This window comes from Theobroma cacao, chromosome 1, assembly GCF_000208745.1.
Source record: "Theobroma cacao cultivar B97-61/B2 chromosome 1, Criollo_cocoa_genome_V2, whole genome shotgun sequence".
Lineage (NCBI taxonomy): Eukaryota > Viridiplantae > Streptophyta > Magnoliopsida > Malvales > Malvaceae > Theobroma > Theobroma cacao.
In genome coordinates this window covers 30,458,577-30,476,357 of record NC_030850.1, presented here as the reverse complement: position 1 = coordinate 30,476,357, position 17,781 = coordinate 30,458,577, and the positions used below count along the sequence as shown (strand labels likewise).

At 34.3% G+C, this 17,781-nt stretch overlaps 3 protein-coding genes and 2 non-coding genes across 7 annotated transcripts; 3 read left to right on the top strand and 2 right to left on the bottom strand.

Moving 5' to 3' along the window:
• On the bottom strand, positions 2,041–2,943 carry LOC18613462 (F-box/kelch-repeat protein At1g57790). The gene has a single exon (XM_018118100.1). It carries the CDS (start codon positions 2,941–2,943, stop codon positions 2,041–2,043), a length of 903 nt encoding a protein of 300 aa, XP_017973589.1.
• On the top strand, positions 4,286–4,357 carry TRNAP-UGG. The gene has a single exon. It is a non-coding gene; the product is annotated as a tRNA-Pro (tRNA).
• TRNAP-AGG lies at positions 4,601–4,672 on the bottom strand. The gene has a single exon. It is a non-coding gene; the product is annotated as a tRNA-Pro (tRNA).
• LOC18613460 lies at positions 4,817–9,830 on the top strand. Of its 3 annotated transcripts, none has more exons than XM_018113788.1 (8): positions 4,817–4,995; positions 5,184–5,552; positions 5,743–7,859; positions 7,961–8,230; positions 8,356–8,436; positions 8,624–8,735; positions 8,823–8,883; positions 9,459–9,830. In XM_018113788.1, the coding sequence occupies exons 1-8, from the start codon at positions 4,938–4,940 to the stop codon at positions 9,541–9,543; spliced, it is 3,153 nt and encodes a 1,050-aa protein (XP_017969277.1). In that variant the 5' UTR covers positions 4,817–4,937; the 3' UTR covers positions 9,544–9,830. The 3 variants fall into 3 exon arrangements, with proteins under 3 accessions (XP_017969277.1, XP_007050762.2, XP_007050761.2); XM_007050700.2 differs by having other exon boundaries at positions 8,817–8,883; XM_007050699.2 differs by lacking the exon at positions 9,459–9,830 and adding an exon at positions 9,031–9,444 and having other exon boundaries at positions 8,817–8,883.
• Positions 12,217–16,411, top strand: LOC18613459 (mitochondrial substrate carrier family protein ucpB). The gene is made up of 9 exons (XM_018114225.1): positions 12,217–12,564; positions 12,708–12,824; positions 13,468–13,529; positions 13,628–13,864; positions 13,940–14,110; positions 14,288–14,337; positions 14,706–14,832; positions 15,603–15,640; positions 15,913–16,411. Exons 1-9 carry the CDS (start codon positions 12,525–12,527, stop codon positions 16,007–16,009), a joined length of 939 nt encoding a protein of 312 aa, XP_017969714.1. The 5' UTR covers positions 12,217–12,524; the 3' UTR covers positions 16,010–16,411.

Below are 17,781 nucleotides of genomic sequence, written 5' to 3'. Positions count from 1 at the left end.
GAAATATAAAGATAAAATCTTGAAATTTATTTTTATCCAAAAAAAAAAGCTCAATTTGTATATATATCCATTTTCAATTTTGGTCTTCTTGAGTTGGGTTGCTCCCTCAGCCACCGCTGTCACTACCTCACTACCACCACATCAAAAAAACCCATCAAAATTAGACCCTATCCTTCGAAAAGCTAACCTTTTCTCTCTTTTACAAAAAAAAAAACCTTAACAAATTAAGCAGATAAAATGATAGAGAGGTAAGGACACCAAGTTGCTATGGGAGCCATTGGCCTCCATGGGGTGCAAAGGAAGTTAAGGCATTGGCCTAGACTACAATGGTTAAGGTGAAGAACTTGAGATTCATGATGGTGGAGAGAGAGGTAATGCATCTAAAGATTAGGGTTTTTGTGTTGTCGAAAGAAAGCAAATGGTTTCAGATGACATTGGAAAAAAAATAGATCAAAAATACAAATAAGTTTTAAGATTTAGAGAAAGAGTGTTGTGAGACAAATAACAATTGAATTTAATGCTTCATAATTTAAAACAGTAAAAACAATTTAGTGAAATGATTAAAAATATCACGTCATCATTAACATATTATCATATCCAATGCTTCCACATACATATATTATCATATTCAATGTTACATTAGTAAGAAAATCACATACATAATTAATGATATTCAATGTTACATTAGTAAGAAAATTTCACATACATAATTAATGATATAAAGACTTAATTATTACAAATTATTATACCTGAACTAAATCTATCACTTGGTTAGAGTACATAAACTAATTGTATAATTTGATTAAGTAATATAAAAGGGGTTCTTGTGATAAGGAGAAGAAGCGTTGCAAACAAGTAAAATGATGCGTTGGAAGCGATAGAGAGGAAAATCGGAGTAGTTTCTAAAGTTTTGAGTATAGTGGCAAGTGGAAAATAATAAGAAAAAAATTAGGGAGTAGAAGAGAACTAGAGAGAGAAATTCTAGAGGAGAATGTGTTAGCTCTAAAAGGAAAGAGAAGCCCTTATAAATGAATTGTGAGGCTCTATATATAGTGTCAAAAGTGACGGTTGCTCAAGAATAGGTTTTAATACTTTTAATGAATGAGAGTAACTGTTACTGTCACACATTATATGGATATTAAGGTGGTAATTTTATGGCATATAATGTGAGTGACCGTTGAACTAATTGAACGTAATAAGACTTGTTCTCGAATAGAAGGTATAGAGAAGATGTATACATGAAAAACTATATGAAAACAAGTTAAAAGGAAAAGATATACGTGAACAGGTATAAAAAAAAGTGTACGTAAGCAAGTACATGAGAACAAGGTAAAAGGAAAAAACACTACTTTAAGAAGAAGACCTCTTAATTATCTCTATATCTAAGCAACCAAGCCAAACTCTCCTAAACATCCAAGATGAAAGTAACTCATCAACCTTACCACTTATTTTATTTGTTCTACGTAATAATACTTCACTTATTCTAGTTATTTTTATTATTCTCTGTATAATATTACGCTATAAAATAATTATTTTAAAAAATAGATATTAATCAAAATCAACTATTTACAAATTGCATTAGTATATTAATGGTTCTTTTTTATAATAAACAAGCTTTGATTAAGTTATATATGATTCCATGGAAATGAGATTGCTGTGTCATAAAAAAGAGGGTTAGTGATTTTTTTACCAATTTTTTGATATCTAAAGTATGCTTTATTACACGTTAAAAAAGTTGAAATAGGATGGAGATCATTGCATGGCAGTAATTCACCTCTATATGTCTAATATCCTCATAGTATGCTAAGAACATGTTCCTCCAACACCCATTCTCTTAATTAATTATCTCGCAGGAAAATAAAGAGAGGCCAAAAAACAATCATGGCAGTACTCCGAGTAACAAAGGTTGAATAACAGCGGGACAACTTTTATAGAACTTGACTCAAGCATATGCAGCCAGAGTCATTATTGGCAGTACTTGATCAAACACTAGGCCTATTGTGACTAAATCTAAACAACCAAATTTAGAAGGAGCAGTGATCACCAACTATGATTTTGGTCAATTTGATGGAAACGAGGTTGAAACCATACCCCTTTGAGGCCCCGGCTTCCAGATTCTTTAGCATTCCCGGTGTTTTCATAAGGGACCATCTTGTCAGCATTTTTACCAGATACTATGGTTCCACAAGTAGAAAGTGGAAATCCCTCTGCCAATCCCAACCGCTTCTTCATGTCATTTTTCTCAGAATCGGTGCTAAATCTTAAGCCGATGCCTTTGTCTTTTGGCGACTGTGTATAACGTACCTTAGTAATGGTTAGCCTTCGATTCTCGAGCCCAAGATAAAGCATCAAATCTGTATCGTCGAAGAAGTAGAAAGCTCCATTGCAGTAAGCAGCATTTTCAATTTTGCTTGCGAAACCTATAGTGTACATCTCGGTCCATGCATTATCTCCACGACGAATCACATGCACTTTTAAATGTGTTTCATCACTCTTGGTAACGACGCAAACAACGCAGTCTTGTGAAGTTGGAGGAGATGAAAATACTGCTACATGGTCGTCAAAGATTGCCGTGTGAGGGAACTGCCCTGGAAGGTCTATTCTCGCACGAGAGAAAGGGCAGAAGAAGAACATTGAGCCTTCACGGAGTAGAAGAAGCCACCCTTGTTTTGATGCGAGGCAGGTTGCTCCATTCAATTCTGGGATAGTGATGGTGTATTTTCTGCCTGATTCAGCAATCAACACGCATTCAGAATTTTCACCGTATAATAGAAACCAAGGTTCGTGACTTGGTAAGGCTTCAATCTCAGCTGAAGCGGTGGATGAAGCAGAATTCCAATCCTTGCAGACACCACGGAAGCTGAGAAACTCAATTAAACCTAAACGATCAGCAATCGATTGTAAAAGTTCACAAGGAAGATCATTCCACTCCCTGGCTGCCATTTCGTCACGTGCTCTGGAGCCTGCAGGATATATAGACTACTTCATGTTCATCACAATAAATTAATAATGGCTGCTCAAGAAATTAAATTAATCAGTGTGTAATCAAAAACTTCTAAAATTTTATTCCAACCTAATCAAACTTAACAATTCTTAAGATTGTATTCAAAGGGAAAAACAAATGTGGGGGTTCTCAAATTTCATCTTTCTCTCAAGTAATTCTGATGACTGCATAACTTTCTCAAGTTTCTCGAGATAGAAAAACAATGCACATTCAATTTGAAATTAAGTCTTATATATATATTTTTAAGGTTTTTAGCTGTGTCATCAACCATCAAACCTAATTAAGGAGGATATTGAAGCTAGCTAGCACATGTCACATGCATCAAGCTATAGACAAATTAAAACATGGCAATCCAATCCAATCAAACGAGAACTAGTATAAAAGATGAATTTGTATATGTAAAAATACCTGATACTAAAGTACGTAGTAACAAATCAAATTAATGATATATACATCTTAGGAAAACAAATCAAAATTATATAAAAAGCAAGGCACATTGATGATTGTAAATTAGGGGTGATCATTGATAGCATACCTAATTTCCTGTAAAAAAAAAAAAAAAACCTAGAGTTTTTCTGAGGAATTAATAACATGATTGCACCTAATGCCGGCGAGCATGAATCAGGTATTATTCAATTAAAAAGAATGAGAACTGTTTGTTGATCAGGCATTAGGCTTTCCATCTTAATATATTAAGAGCAACAAAAGGCAGTCGGTAGGGTTTTGTCATTACCTTTGACTTTGAATCTGATCACACGAGTAATCCTTGTACCTGATCATAGAACAATAATTGGGATGACTTTGGAGGAGCTATATTTTGTTTTAAGCAACCCAACCTAAGAAGAACTTCTTCCAACTAAGGTCTCCCATCCAAGAATCCATTATTCTATTAATTACTTTTTCCTTTTCATTTGCATGGAAAAAGCCCATTGGACTTCAATTATGCAATCAGAGATAATTATTTCTCAATTTTATTAACTTTGTATCCTCTTTTAAAATTTGAATAGAAATTTTTACATACTAGAATTTTCATATTTTATTTTTAATTTTTCTATTTCTACGTCCCTTACAATTCTATAAATATTAAACAGCAAGGAGATAAATTTATAGTAAGATTAAATAAGCCAAGCCCTATAATTATACGAGAAGTATTTTTCGAGAATAAAATCCTAAACCATAACAATATAAAAGAATGTGCCCCTAGGATTGTTCCCATTTTGCGGAAAGGAATCAAGTTAAAGAAAAACGAGAAAAGATATTGAGTGCATTTGAAAACCGGAAGGGCGTTTGGTCTAGTGGTATGATTCTCGCTTTGGGTGCGAGAGGTCCCGAGTTCGATTCTCGGAACGCCCCATATTTCTGGTTTTACCTATTTTTATGGCTTTTGGGCATAATCCTAGACCCAGCAGCACACGCATACGAGGCTTGGGCATCTTCGTCTTTCAACTTCGCACAGTGTGGGCATGGACGCCACTGGGAAGTCGGAATGAAATAAATCAAAATCTCATTCGCAATATTTTTTTTTTTTTTTTGCTTCTGTGCAATAAAATAGAGAAGCCAAAGAGGTTTGAAAATGGCAAAAATAAAAGACCAATAGGGGCATTCCGAGAATTGAACTCGGGACCTCTCACACCCTAAGCGAGAATCATACCACTAGACCAAATGCCCTGGTTGTTTGGTTACTTTAAAAAAATATATAAATATCTTTAACCATACGATACAGGTTTCCCTCCAACAATATGCTCTGAATTGTTTCCTACTCCATCCATTATTTTCCATTTCCCATTTCCCCTCAAAAATTAAAAAAAAAAATCCCACGCTGTTTCTGTTGCATAAAATCTGGTTCTATGTCACCCTTTCACTTTTCCTTTCCATTGTTTAGGAAAATTAAGTTTTCCAATGAATGATCGCCGAGAAAATTCAACAAAATTGAATGGCTGATTATCATAAGCTCACTGATACTCTGCTCTTTGAGTCTCAGTCCCCGTCCGGTAATCTTTCGCTTTTTTTATTATAATTGTACCTTATTTTTCTGTTTATTTTGTAGGATTTTTGTTAATCACGAAGAAAAGTCTCAAAAATTGATGAGAGAAAATACATCTTGATTGGACAAATATGTATTGATCGGAGTTGGTCTAATGATTTTTTTTCTTCTTTTTTCATCTCGATTACAATGTAGGAAGTAGGTTGAATGAAGATGGGTACGGAGAGTTGCAAAACACTTCCGTTTTTGATGATACCATTGTGCTTGATAGTCCATTAAATGAAAACCAAACCCAGTTGGAGAATGTTTGCTTTGACACTGAAGTAGTGGATGATGATGATCTAGGTAATATGGAGGATGTGAAAGCTGGACAGTTACTGTGTGAGTTTGATATGGAAGTTGTTCTTGACAGTGAGGATGAAGGAGTTCGTAAAACCAAGTCTGAAAGTTTTGTTGACGGTAAGATCACCGGAAGATTGGAAGAGAAAGAAGTAGACCTACCAAAGAGGGAGAGACAAACCCAAAGTTTAGATGCTGATGCAGTTGATAAACAATTTGGTGCAGGTTAGTATTCCCTTAGTTTCAGTTTTTTCATTTTTTGATTAAAAATTTCTTTTTTATCTTACAGTGCCTCTTTGTTTTTTTTTTTTTGGGAAATTGTGACCAATATGATTGCTTTGTGTTATTGTTTTTATTGAACCTCATGGTGTATATGGCAATTTTTAGATAACATTTACTATGGTTTAAATTGAAGGGAAGAAAGGGTTTTCTGTCAATACTGATAGGAGTCATGGGAAAAAAGATGTGACTCGGTTGTCTGTATGTGATCATGAGACTGGAAGGCTGGAGTATGTCTGTTCTCAAGAACCTGAAGAGTCATCCCAAGCTAATGCACTTTGCTTTGTGGATAACTTCTTGACCTTCAATGATGCGGATATGTGTCAAAGAGTTGAAGAGAGAACAGGTGCACGGAAGAAATCACCTCTTGTCTCGACTGCAAAGGGAACTCAACGTTTGGCTAGGATAATCAATCGGGGATCTCCAGTCAAAGAAATGGTAACCTTTGAATGGTTTGAGAGCGATCAGCATGGAGAGACTGATTCCTTTAGCAGGAGGATGACAGCATCTTCTGAATTTGGGGACTTCAGGCAGAGGACTGATAAACGGCATCAAAATCTCCACAGTAAAAAGGAAAGAGGCTTAAGCAACGATCATGAAGAGAAGAAAGAGTCTGTAAACCTCGACAAGGACATTAGATGTCCAAGTCATTCACATTCAAGTTTCATGGAGCAGGGTTCGAAAGTGAGTACCAAGATAGAACAAGAATCTGAAAGGAATCTCATAAATGGATCCGTCAAGGAGTTGGATAACCTCATGCGGAAAGAATCACCATGGGAGAAGGTTGAAGCCAGTGGTACTGCAGGAGACATACCAGACATGTTTGATGTCGGAATTGGTACTCAAATAGCTGCAGAAGCGATGGAGGCTTTGTTTTATGGTCCCCCTATTGGTTGCAAAGCTGGTGATATATGTGAAGGTCCAGAAGATTTCCACACAGACTTTCCTGAAGACAAAACAAAGAGTAGAACTGATTTGGAGCAGCATTCCCTTCAAAAACCTGCTGCCTCTGAGTTAGGAGACAAAGCAAAACAGTCAATTCGAAGAAAGCGTTCTACTAGAAGATATAGTAAAGAAGTTTTTAATTCATCTTGGAACTGTAATTATCAGGTGTTGCATCACACTATAAAACCAAAACCATGTAAGAGCAAGCAATCAGAGGCACATGCTGTGAGCAGCAACAACCTAAAAAAGTGTGTGAGTTGTGTGAGTCCATCAATTCCAGATGAGCAAACCTTGTTCAGGAAACAACTGTCACGGAAGGAACCTGTTATTGATCAAACTAGGCACTGGGATGGAGCTAGCATGAAAGGGACCAAGGACCAACCAGCTAAACATAGAGTAATGACCAATAATGTTAAGGAGGGCAGAATGCTTATATATAAGAGGAAGAGGAAACGTGTGGTTGCTGATCCACCTAAATTGTTGAATGGCAAGCAGAAATGCTCCACGTTGCATTCTAATACCTCTGCTCAAGCTTTAGATGGCAAACTGAGTGAACAAGAAAAAATTAGTACACAAGAAGCTGCAATAGCCAGATTTTTAAGATTAATTCCCAAAGGAAAAAGAACACGCCGTAAAGTGCCAGTCCATTATGGTGGAGCGAGTAACATGCTTGCTTCACTCACTAGTGTTGGTACAGAAGAACACAACCTGCATTCTGTCAGAAGTCAGAAAATGCCAGAAGATGATGAAACCACTTTTAATAACTTCAACATGAAGGGGAAAAAGTGTTCTGCCATCTCTCTACTTTCTTTAGAACATAATTCTGATGAAAGTTTATCAAGACGGAATTGTAATGAACAAATTGCAGGTATTGTTACAAACAGTGATTCTGCAGTCACAAGCACTAGAATATCTGCTTCAAACTTGGATAGATCCAAGACTGTCCAAACTGGCAAGCTAGATTATATGGATTCTACATTGGTTATCAATGGCTCAGAGAACTATAGTTTTGGAATATTGCAGAAAAAGAGTGTTGAATCCTCTGGTACTGAATGTAATACTAGAGTTAGTTGTAGAGAAAGTGTGAATGAGACATCATTCAACAATATGCCTTACGTATATCATAGAAGACATTGCAACAAAAACCTACCAAAACCATCAATTTTGAAAGAGCTTAATGGATTAGGTGTTCCTGACTCAATATCTGATTTTACACGGAAAGGTTTCAGAACACGAAGAGAAGTGGCCTTTGTTCGAGTCTTGTTTAGCCAGCATTTGGGTGATGACATAATCAAGCAGCAGAAAAAGGTTTCTTTTCTTGTATTTTTGTTTCTAGTTCACCAGACGACTTATGAGTCTTGATTGTAATATTCTTTGATATGCTTACAGCTAGCTTTTAATTTCTGCAGATCTCTGCACGGCTGGGTATTTCTATCACATCATGTTCCATGGATGCCACACATTTTATAGCAGACGAATTTGTGCGTACAAAAAACATGTTGGAAGCCATTGCTCTTGGCAAACCAGTGGTGACGCATCTATGGCTTGATAGCTGTGGACAAGCAAGTTGCTTACTTGACGAGAAAAATTACATGCTGAGGGACTCCAAAAAGGAAAAGGAAATTGGCTTTAGCATGCCTGTTTCATTGGCTCGTGCAAGACAGTATCCACTCCTAAAGGTGGTTGTCTGAGGCTATGAGATTTATTTCTAACCAGATATCTCTTTTGGTTGCTATAAACTTGTACCCGAAATTTCTCACATTACTGAACATCTTGTATGCTGATATCTATTATCTCTCGACAGGGTAGAAGAGTCTGTATCACCCAAAATGTTAAACCTAATAAAGAGATGATCACCAGCTTGGTCAGAGCAGTTGGAGGTGAGGTACGTGTATCTACCTTCATATCATAGGTAATCTACAGCTATTAGTCATTACTGACGTTTGAATCTGGTTGATATTACTTTATCTGTTTCCCTTTCACCTTTTCTTGTGTCTCAAGATGTGACAATCATTTATATATATCATTTTCCTCTATCATAAAGTAATGACTTCCTGAAAATTGCTCCTCAGGTAGTGGGGACTAGTCAGAAATTGGCAGCAAAAGATCAAAAGATTCCAGATGATCTCTTGATTCTTTCTTGTGAAGAAGATCTAGCAATCTGTGGACCCTTACTTGATAAAGGTTGTACATTGATATTTCCTCTTTTCGTTCAAAATGATCACTCAGCTTTCTGGTAATTGAAAAAGTATACTTTAAATGCAGGAGCAGCAGTCTATAGTTCAGAGCTTCTGCTGAGCGGGATTGTCATCCAAAAATTGGAATATGAGAGGTAAATGTTATGAAATTTATTATGAAATAGTATCCTTGATTTTGCACCATCTCGGTTGTACTGGTTAACATTGGGTTGAAGAACCGGCAAGATCTAAAATATGCTGTTTGCTTAGCATACTGCATACTTGATTTGTTGTGAGTCCAGGGCCATCATTATGCTCTTTGCTTAGCGTAGCATTTCAATTCATTGTCACGTGAGGAAGATTATCCAAATTCTCCCAAATGCAAGTCATACGAGCTTCTAATTTGGAGCCAGTAACAAGGCACTTCAGAAGTGCAGCGATAACAGTTTCCCAGGAAAAAATTGACCTGCTGATAATAGTATAATCATCTTGCAACTCTCCTTTACGTGTCTGTAGACGGTATAAGGACCCTTGAGAGAATTGTGAAGACCAGTTAGCAGAGACTGACTAATACTCCGTGAATCAATCATGGAAAAGAAATTGGAAGAAAAATTGCAGAATCCTTAGGCATCGGATTTTCCCCTGTTTTGGTATCATATTTCTATTGTCTGACAGAAAATGAAGAAAGCGTATTGTTTTCTTCTTCTAATGCTGCATTTTCCACTGACAGGCACCAACTCTTGGTCAAGTTTGTGAAAGAAAAAAGAAAGATCTCAGAGGGGAACAGACACAGCAGAAGGTTAAGCAAACGCTAATCTCTCTAATCACATAAAAGTATAATTAGAATGAGTCAGTTATATATTTTGTATGAAGCCCTCTTCTACCAGATTACAATGGCCACTAAAAGGGGAGAGATGGGCCATGTCGATTATAAAACTCTTGCTGACTTCTTAATGGTCATCACATGATATATACATATATATATATATATATATTGTAAAGTGGGACCTATTACTAAATACTTAGGATACAGGGTGTATTTTGTCTCCAATCCTTATTTTCACCCTAATTTTCACTATCAAATACCTTTGCAAATGAAGGCTGCTGTTAATCTAGCGGATATGTAATGGCCACCGCAGTTTTTTAATGTGATTGTTTAGCTCCAAATACAGGAGTAGAGCCCTAAGAGCGCTGGGAAAAAGGGGCGTTTGAAGCATAGATAAACCAGTGATCGCAAGCTCTTAATTAGAAGCTCAAATCCACAATGCACGGAAACTCATTGCCTTCTGGCGAAAACTGGTGAAGCTATCGCTACAACATATAAAGCAGGGCTGCGTAGATTACACAAAATCAAAAGGCAGCTACTAATATTTATTCAAATAAATTTTCAAATTATATTAAAAAAAGTTAATTTAGTTTTTATTCTTTTATTATATTTAAATAAATTTAAATTTTTATTTTGAATCAAATAAGTTTTTTTTATTAATTATTTATTAATTTTCATTAGTAATTTTTTATGTCACATCACTTGTCATGTGATATATTAATGTTTTATGTTAATAACATTATTGTTATGTGACATATGACATGATATTAAAAATTATTGATTCGAAATTGAATTTTTTTTTTTAAATATCTAAAAATTATTAATTAGGCATTTGAAATAAAAAATTAAAAAAATTAATTGTTTCAAATGGATTATCATTGTTTCTTGTTTGATTGTTATCTTTTTAATTGAAGACATCCTCCTTAATTAAAAAAAATATAATCTAACTTTTCTACCTCGATTGAAATTATTGTTACTCAATTGAAAGTTGGTGTAAAGAAATTTAAGAATACTAAAAAACGATTTTGAGAAGAGGAAAAGTAAAGGTAGAACACATAATGTTTATAATATTGAAACTGACAAAAATACATAATGTTGTTTCATAATAAAAGAAAGTCAAACCTTTCTCTTTTTTTTTTTTAGAATTTGTAAGGAAAATTTGATGCTCTTCTCTTCTTTAAAATCTAAAAGAGAAATATTGAATTTTATTTACTAATAATAATAAATTCTTTCTCTACATCTTTTACAGTTTTTGAAAATTCAAAACTACTCAACAAACGATTTTTAGAAGAAAAATAGGAATTGTAGACAGAGAGATAACATTTTAGCTATAAGATACGTTGAATTTAGAGAATATTAAAGAAAGTGAAGGTTTTGTTTATTAAAAATGATTACTTTAATTAAAATGATGATAATCAGTTTAAAGCAATTAGTTTTTTTTATTTTTTGTTTCAAATTCCTATAATTAATCATTTTTTAACATTTGATTGGATAGAAAAGAAAACACTCAATTCTCAATCAATAATTTTTTATGGCACGTCATTTACCACGTAGTATGTTTACACAACACGAATTATTGAGTTTTTTTTTTTTCATTTTACTTCTTTTTTCTTTTTTTCTTTTTCTTTTTTTCTATTTTAAAATTATTTTTCTTTTTTTTTCTAGAATTATTTAAAAAAGATTACCAACACCATGACAGGAATTTAGTCTTCCATGAATTTGAAAGCACGTCAAGCATAGTTTACGAGGTTTAATATAAAAATCTAATGTTAATTTTTCATTGTGCTTTATATCTATTTACATTAATATATTTAAATTTTTAATAAAAATTTATATTATAATTTAATTTTTTTCAACACTGATTAATTTTTTATTTCAAATTGAATCATTGACCTAATCTATAATCTTAATTGCTCTTTAACTACTCCTACAAAATTCATTAGCCACTGCTCAAGTACTCCTATGATATTGTTATACACCATTAACAAGCATAAAGTTTCTCTTATGTAAAATTCTTACCCTTTAAAGTTGTCTTAAAATTTAATGGTCAGTGATGTTATTTATTTGGAAGGTAGAACAATTTGATTTGTAAATGTAATTGGTGTTAAGGGTGTGCAAACGGTTATTTCGATTAGTTCGATTTTAGATATTTAATAATCGAACTAACCAATCTTATGTTAAAAAAATAATCGAAATCAAATCGAACTTTACAAATAACCGAATTAACCGAAATCGAACTAATTCGTTAGTTCGGTTCGATTTTAGAAAACCAAACTTGAATTTTTTTTTATTTTTTTATTTATATATATTTATGTATGTTGTATTTTTTTAATAAATCAATACTATAAAAATATTAAAAATAATAATAATAATAATAAATTATAACAAATAAAATAGATACTCATATAAACAACAAATAATTAAAAACATAGATAAAAACAATAATAAATAATTTTGAGCAAATAACTTAAATTCGATTAATGCAATTAAGAAAATACCTAACCAAATTAATTTTAATAATCAAACTACCCTAATCAAATTATTCAAAAAATTAAATTAATCGAATGAAAAAATAAAATTTATTTCGATTCATTCAATTATTCAGTTCTATTTTTAATTTCCGCACCCCTAATTAGTGTACCAATGGTCAGTAATGCTTTTTACCAACAATTTCCAAAACACAGCACATTCTATTATCCAATTTGCCTCACGCCTGCATCGTTTTCCCCACATGCTGCAGCCAGCGGCTACCGATCAAATTTTAGTACTACTACACCTTTTTTTTCCTTTTTAATACATACCCCATAAGCTCTAAGAAGACGACGCCGTTTTCTACTGACCGTTTTAAGACAACTCCTCCATAACTACTGCCTCCCCCCCCAATGGAAACGCCAATCATCACGCGCTCCTTTTCCTTGAAAAACAAAACGGTCGGAAGGAAGTGAAAGGAAAAGGGAGGAAGGCTAGCAGATGGAAGGCAATTCGGCTTCTCGAAATTCATCGTTTACAGGTCCGTTTCACATCTCCTTGGATCTTTCTCTTCTGTTTGGCTACCAAGCAAACAAAAAGAAAGTTAAGGAAAATGCTAATGATAAGTAACTTCTAATGTTCTTTCCTTTTCGGTTGATTTTTTAATTTTATTTTCCATGGCAGGGACCGTTAAACGTAACGAGAAGCAGAATTGGGCAACGTCCCCGTCGGGTGCTCTTTATCATTTTGGTACAAGTGGTTTCTCCGTTGCAGTTGCCACCGGCCTTACGCATCCTCTAGGTTCGCTTTTTCTTTTTCCTCTGTTATTTCCTTATTTTTATTTACTTGATTAATCTCAAAAATGTTGTATGTGCTTTTCGCTATTAATCACGTAAATATTCTCAAATTGCCTTAGTTTGAAGATTAATGGTATTATTTAGAAAAGTTGATGAATTAATCAAATCTGGTTCTTCGTGGATGGCACGCGTCAAAGTTAATAATATTGTCTAAGGGAAAATTTTAAAATTGATGGAATTTTTGTTTAAATTATGAGGGGAATGCCATTTTTATGGTGAGAAGTTTCTCATTTGCATTTCAAGCATGGTTTCAATGCTAGTGTACTCTGGTATATCTTTTTAATTTTACTTTAATGCTAGTAAAAAGATGGTTCTTTTTTTTTTTTTTTTGTCAGTGATTGAGAATGATCAATAGACATAAAACCTTGAAGTTAAAGGCTTTCTTTTTCAATTACATATTTCAAACATTAGTTGATTGGTCACGAAAAATGTTATAATTTTGAGAGGAATTAAATTGAAATGCTTCAACTAAAGCACAAACTCACAAAAATACACAAAAAGGTGTATGGAAAGATATTTTTTGAAGTAGAATCATATTGGCCTTGTTGAATGTACTGCTAATTCATTTATCTATGCTCATCATGCAGATGTGCTTAAAGTTAGGCTGCAAATGCAGCTCATTGGTCAGAGGGGTCCTTTGATCGGAATGGTATTTTACCAATGCTGTTAGTTTACTTTCATGATGATGATTCCTGGTTATCTGATTTTATTGATTAGAAATTTCATTATTTTTATGGATATAAATAGGGACCATTATTTGTTCAAGTTTTGAAAAATGAAGGACCGAAGTCTCTATATCTGGGATTGACACCTGCGTTGACCAGGTCTCTTCTATATGGAGGTCTCCGTTTAGGCTTGTATGAACCATCAAAATATGCCTGTGATTGGGCCTTTGATTCCACCAACATTTTGGTTAAGATTGCATCTGGAGCATTTGCTGGTGGCATTTCAACTGCCCTGACCAATCCTGTGGAAGTTCTGAAGGTAGTGTTACGACATTTTAATTCTGATCTTCTAAGTTCATATTGGGATTAAGAAACGGTAGTTTTCTGCTATCAGGTGCGGTTACAGATGAACTCAGATATGAGACAAAGAGGGCCAATTGCAGAACTGCGCAAAATTGTCTCCAAAGAAGGAATAGGTGCTCTTTGGAAGGGTGTTGGCCCTGCTACAGCTAGAGCTGCTGCTTTGACAGCTTCACAGCTTGCAACATATGATGAATCCAAGCGGGTCAATTTCTAAGCATGCTGTTTTTCAGTTTGAGTATCCACGAAGTAATTTCCAAAGTTTTTGGATGATTAATTTCGTGTTTGATTTATTATCTAGCTAGAGTGTCTGTTATCATTGTTCTTTTCACTTTTCCTTTTTCTCCCATTTTCTAAGTTTTTTAAAATTCTATTAATGCAGATATTGATGAAATGGACACCTCTTGAAGAAGGATTTTATCTGCATCTCACGTATGACACTGCTAGTGCTTTTTTATTTCTGTCTTCTTTGCCCATTTTATAGATGTTAAATAAAGGAATATGTATTAAGATATTCTCCAAAAATTTGACCTTATTATATTAATCATTAAAGTTGACAAGTTATGTATGAAATTGAAAATTATAGAAAAAAGTAAACATGCAGAAATAGGATTTTTTTGGGGGGGAGATAAATATTAGGACATAATTTAACTCAAGCAAATTTTTCGTTTGAGAGCAAAGAAGAAGGGTTTAAATGTGGTATTTCAAATATCTGCTTAATACTTTAGAATGTACCATTATATTTGTGAAAGCTTTTCTTTCTGACACTATTTATTTCTTGATTTTTGCATCTCTTGAAGCTCAAGTACAATTGCTGGCTTGGTGAGCACCCTAATAACGGCACCCATTGACATGGTTAAAACCCGTCTTATGTTGCAACGAGAAAGAGCTGGAAACTATAAAAATGGATTTCACTGTGCATATCAGGTATTGAATTTATTTTTATTTTTTGTGCCTTTTTATGTATTTTGCTATTCGTTGCTCATTTTATCTCCTCAAGTTTTTCTTTTTGCACTTTTATTGTGCCTTTTACTTTTCGTTAGTTTCCTTTGATGCCATGGATTAAAACATGTTTTTGTGCTTGGTAGAGCTATATATCATGGATGTTGGAAAATGACAGTTGCCTTCAGTATCCCAAAAGAGCAAGAACCCTAATGCCCTTCTGCTCTTCTCCTTCTAATACGCTTAGGTCTCTTCAAATTTACTTAGTTTGGCTCCTATTATCCAGAATTTATGCTTTATTGTGTTGAAGATTTCCTCAACTGCTAGACCACAAAGTTTGGTCCCTTGTTGTTCGCAAAGTTTTCTACTATTTTATTTACCCATTTTTGAGCTATATGCTAATGCACTGGGGCTTTGCCTGACATCTATTAGTTTTAATTGTAACCATTACAACTGAAGCTGGACTGTTTGGCATTGCTGAGAGCTTCTACCAAAAGCAAAAGAGAATTGTTACGTATCAGTATGTTGTTGTCTTGGGCCCTTACCTTTTTTGGGGTGGGGGAGGTTAAGGTTATAGAATTTAACCTCATTTTAGATGTTGGTGGATATGGCCTCCAAAGGTTTGACAAAAAAAATTTTCAGTCATGCTATGTCTTACACGTTTGTTAACACTTATAACATGTGGCAGACCTTCCACCTAGGTATACACAACAACATTAATTTTCTTTCCAATATATTTGCATTTATGGTTACAGGTTCTGCGTACAGAAGGCCCCAGAGGACTTTATAAAGGGTGAGATTGTACATAAGTTTCCATTCTTTCTTTCTTTTTTCTTTTTTCATGCACATGGATTAAATTTGTGGACAATGAACATACCAGTATTATCCAGATTTATCTTTGCATTCTGATTTTCAATTTTAATTTAAATTTTGCTTGGATATATTTGAGAGGAAGCAATAATAATAATAATAGAACAACTGTAAATATTGTTAATTCATCTTTTTTTTTTTCCAATTGGTGTTAACATTCCGGTTTCTCAATGTTGGTCTGTAAATTCTCACCAGGGGCTTCGCCATTTTTGCAAGATTGGGTCCACAAACTACAATTACCTTTATACTTTGCGAGCAGCTGCGCAAGCTTGTGGGATTGAATGCAATCTAGTGGTAGGATAGTTTATCCGCAGTTACAAAATTAGCTGTCTATATATAGTATATGGAAATGCCACACAGCTGCCTTGGTTGCCAGCAAGGCCCGATTGGAAGGAAATAATTTTAAATAAATTTGTATTCATTCTTTTGGTGATTAGATCACCACTCAATTATAGGGAACCAGAATTGAATTTCGCACCCATTAAAATTGGCTAGACTTTGTCATTTACAAGATGGTCCATTTACTTGATGGAGGAGTTGTAGCATTACTCATTGTTTTCCCATAATTTTTTTTTTGTTGTGGGGTTTGGCTGTATATCATGAACCCAAATTTGTTCTTGCTGTGAATTATTATCTAACTTGTTATGTTTTATTATAACATTTCTAATAAAAGGGTTACTTATGGTTGTGGTAATTGATGAAGATTGGGTAATCTTGTCTGCATTTTTGTCATGTTGATGTTTTAGCCTTGTCTTTTTGGTTTCCGAACAGTTAAGGTCTTTTACAAGGAAATGATTAATAAATTCATGATTATGACATCATTCAAAGTGAATTGCCGGGCTGCACTCGGCTGGCACCCCTCTCAGGATGAAGCAGAAAACCAGATTTGTTGGTGCATGTTTGACTGGCCCGCTCTTGGTTAAAAGGTTTAGGTACAACTAACTCTCAATTGACTTTTGGAGAGTTTCTTAAGGTATCATATACCTATTTTTCTTATGAAACTCATGATTGTACCCAATCTTATTTATCATAAATTTTCTTTATTGTTACTACTTGTTTGTCATATCAGTTCCTCACTTTTCACATCCCCCCAATGATTATTGCTCAATATGATGCTGCCACTTGCAAAATCCTGGATGCACCCTGCCCCCAGCCCCACTGCTTCATCAGCAACTATGTTTTGGCTGTTCTATCCAAAACATATTACTAATTAATTAACCCAAGAAATTGGTTTTACCATTGGTTGTTTTACGCTAGTAAAACTTAATGGCCCAGTTTGTAGGGCCCTTTATTTTTTTATGATTTATTGTAGGAGATTTGACAAAACATCATGTGAACAGATTGGTATGAACAATGACCTCTTCTGCTGAGCTTTTTGACATTCTTTTAACAATAGCCCATGATTTCCATTCAGTTCTCCAATCAATGCCCTGGCAATCCAGCAGTGGCTAGTTTTCGCCTCTGAAACAGACTCCAAAGTCACGCTCAGTCTACTACTCATGGCATTTTGACCTGCGGAACTAGTCCAATATGGGATGCGATAACAGGGTGGGTTGGTCCCACTTTAATAGTTTTACCAGCGGCAAATCAAAACAATCAAACTCCATCCCCCCCATGCTTTTTTGGCATTTTATTTGACACAGTCCTCGCAATTTAAACGAATTATTTTACTATCACTTGATATTTGACTGTAGATTTAATATAAAAATATCTAGCCAGACGTTAGCTTGTAACTCAAGTAAGAGCCAAAAAAAAAAAGAAGACAGGAAGAAAATTTAAGTTAGTTTTGCTTCCTGATCAAACTTAAACCTATGAGGTGGTAATCACATGGTAATTTATTCCATCTTTGTTGCGAAAAAAAATTTTAAATTGCAGCTGAGATCTGACTTTAGCTCTCTACATATGTACACAGCTGGGCTGATCAGGTAAGGACAAACATCATTGCTTCAATGATTTTGGACCATTTTGGTTGTCTAAATCCACTACTAGTAGTGTCAAAAACGGTCATGGGAATTTTCAGTTTTTTTACCTTTTTACATTTTTACTAGCGGTAGTTTAGTTTTA

Coding starts and splice junctions, on each gene's coding strand:
- LOC18613462 (XM_018118100.1), bottom strand. CDS start 2,943: ATGGCAGCCAGGGAGTGGAATGATCTTCCTTGTGAACTTTTACAATCG.
- LOC18613460 (XM_007050700.2), top strand. CDS start 4,938: ATGGCTGATTATCATAAGCTCACTGATACTCTGCTCTTTGAGTCTCAG. Junction 7,860..7,960: donor TAATCAAGCAGCAGAAAAAG/GTTTCTTTTCTT, acceptor TAATTTCTGCAG/ATCTCTGCACGGCTGGGTAT. Junction 8,437..8,623: donor TCAGAGCAGTTGGAGGTGAG/GTACGTGTATCT, acceptor ATTGCTCCTCAG/GTAGTGGGGACTAGTCAGAA.
- LOC18613459 (XM_018114225.1), top strand. CDS start 12,525: ATGGAAGGCAATTCGGCTTCTCGAAATTCATCGTTTACAG. Junction 14,338..14,705: donor GGATTTTATCTGCATCTCAC/GTATGACACTGC, acceptor CATCTCTTGAAG/CTCAAGTACAATTGCTGGCT. Junction 15,641..15,912: donor CCCAGAGGACTTTATAAAGG/GTGAGATTGTAC, acceptor AATTCTCACCAG/GGGCTTCGCCATTTTTGCAA.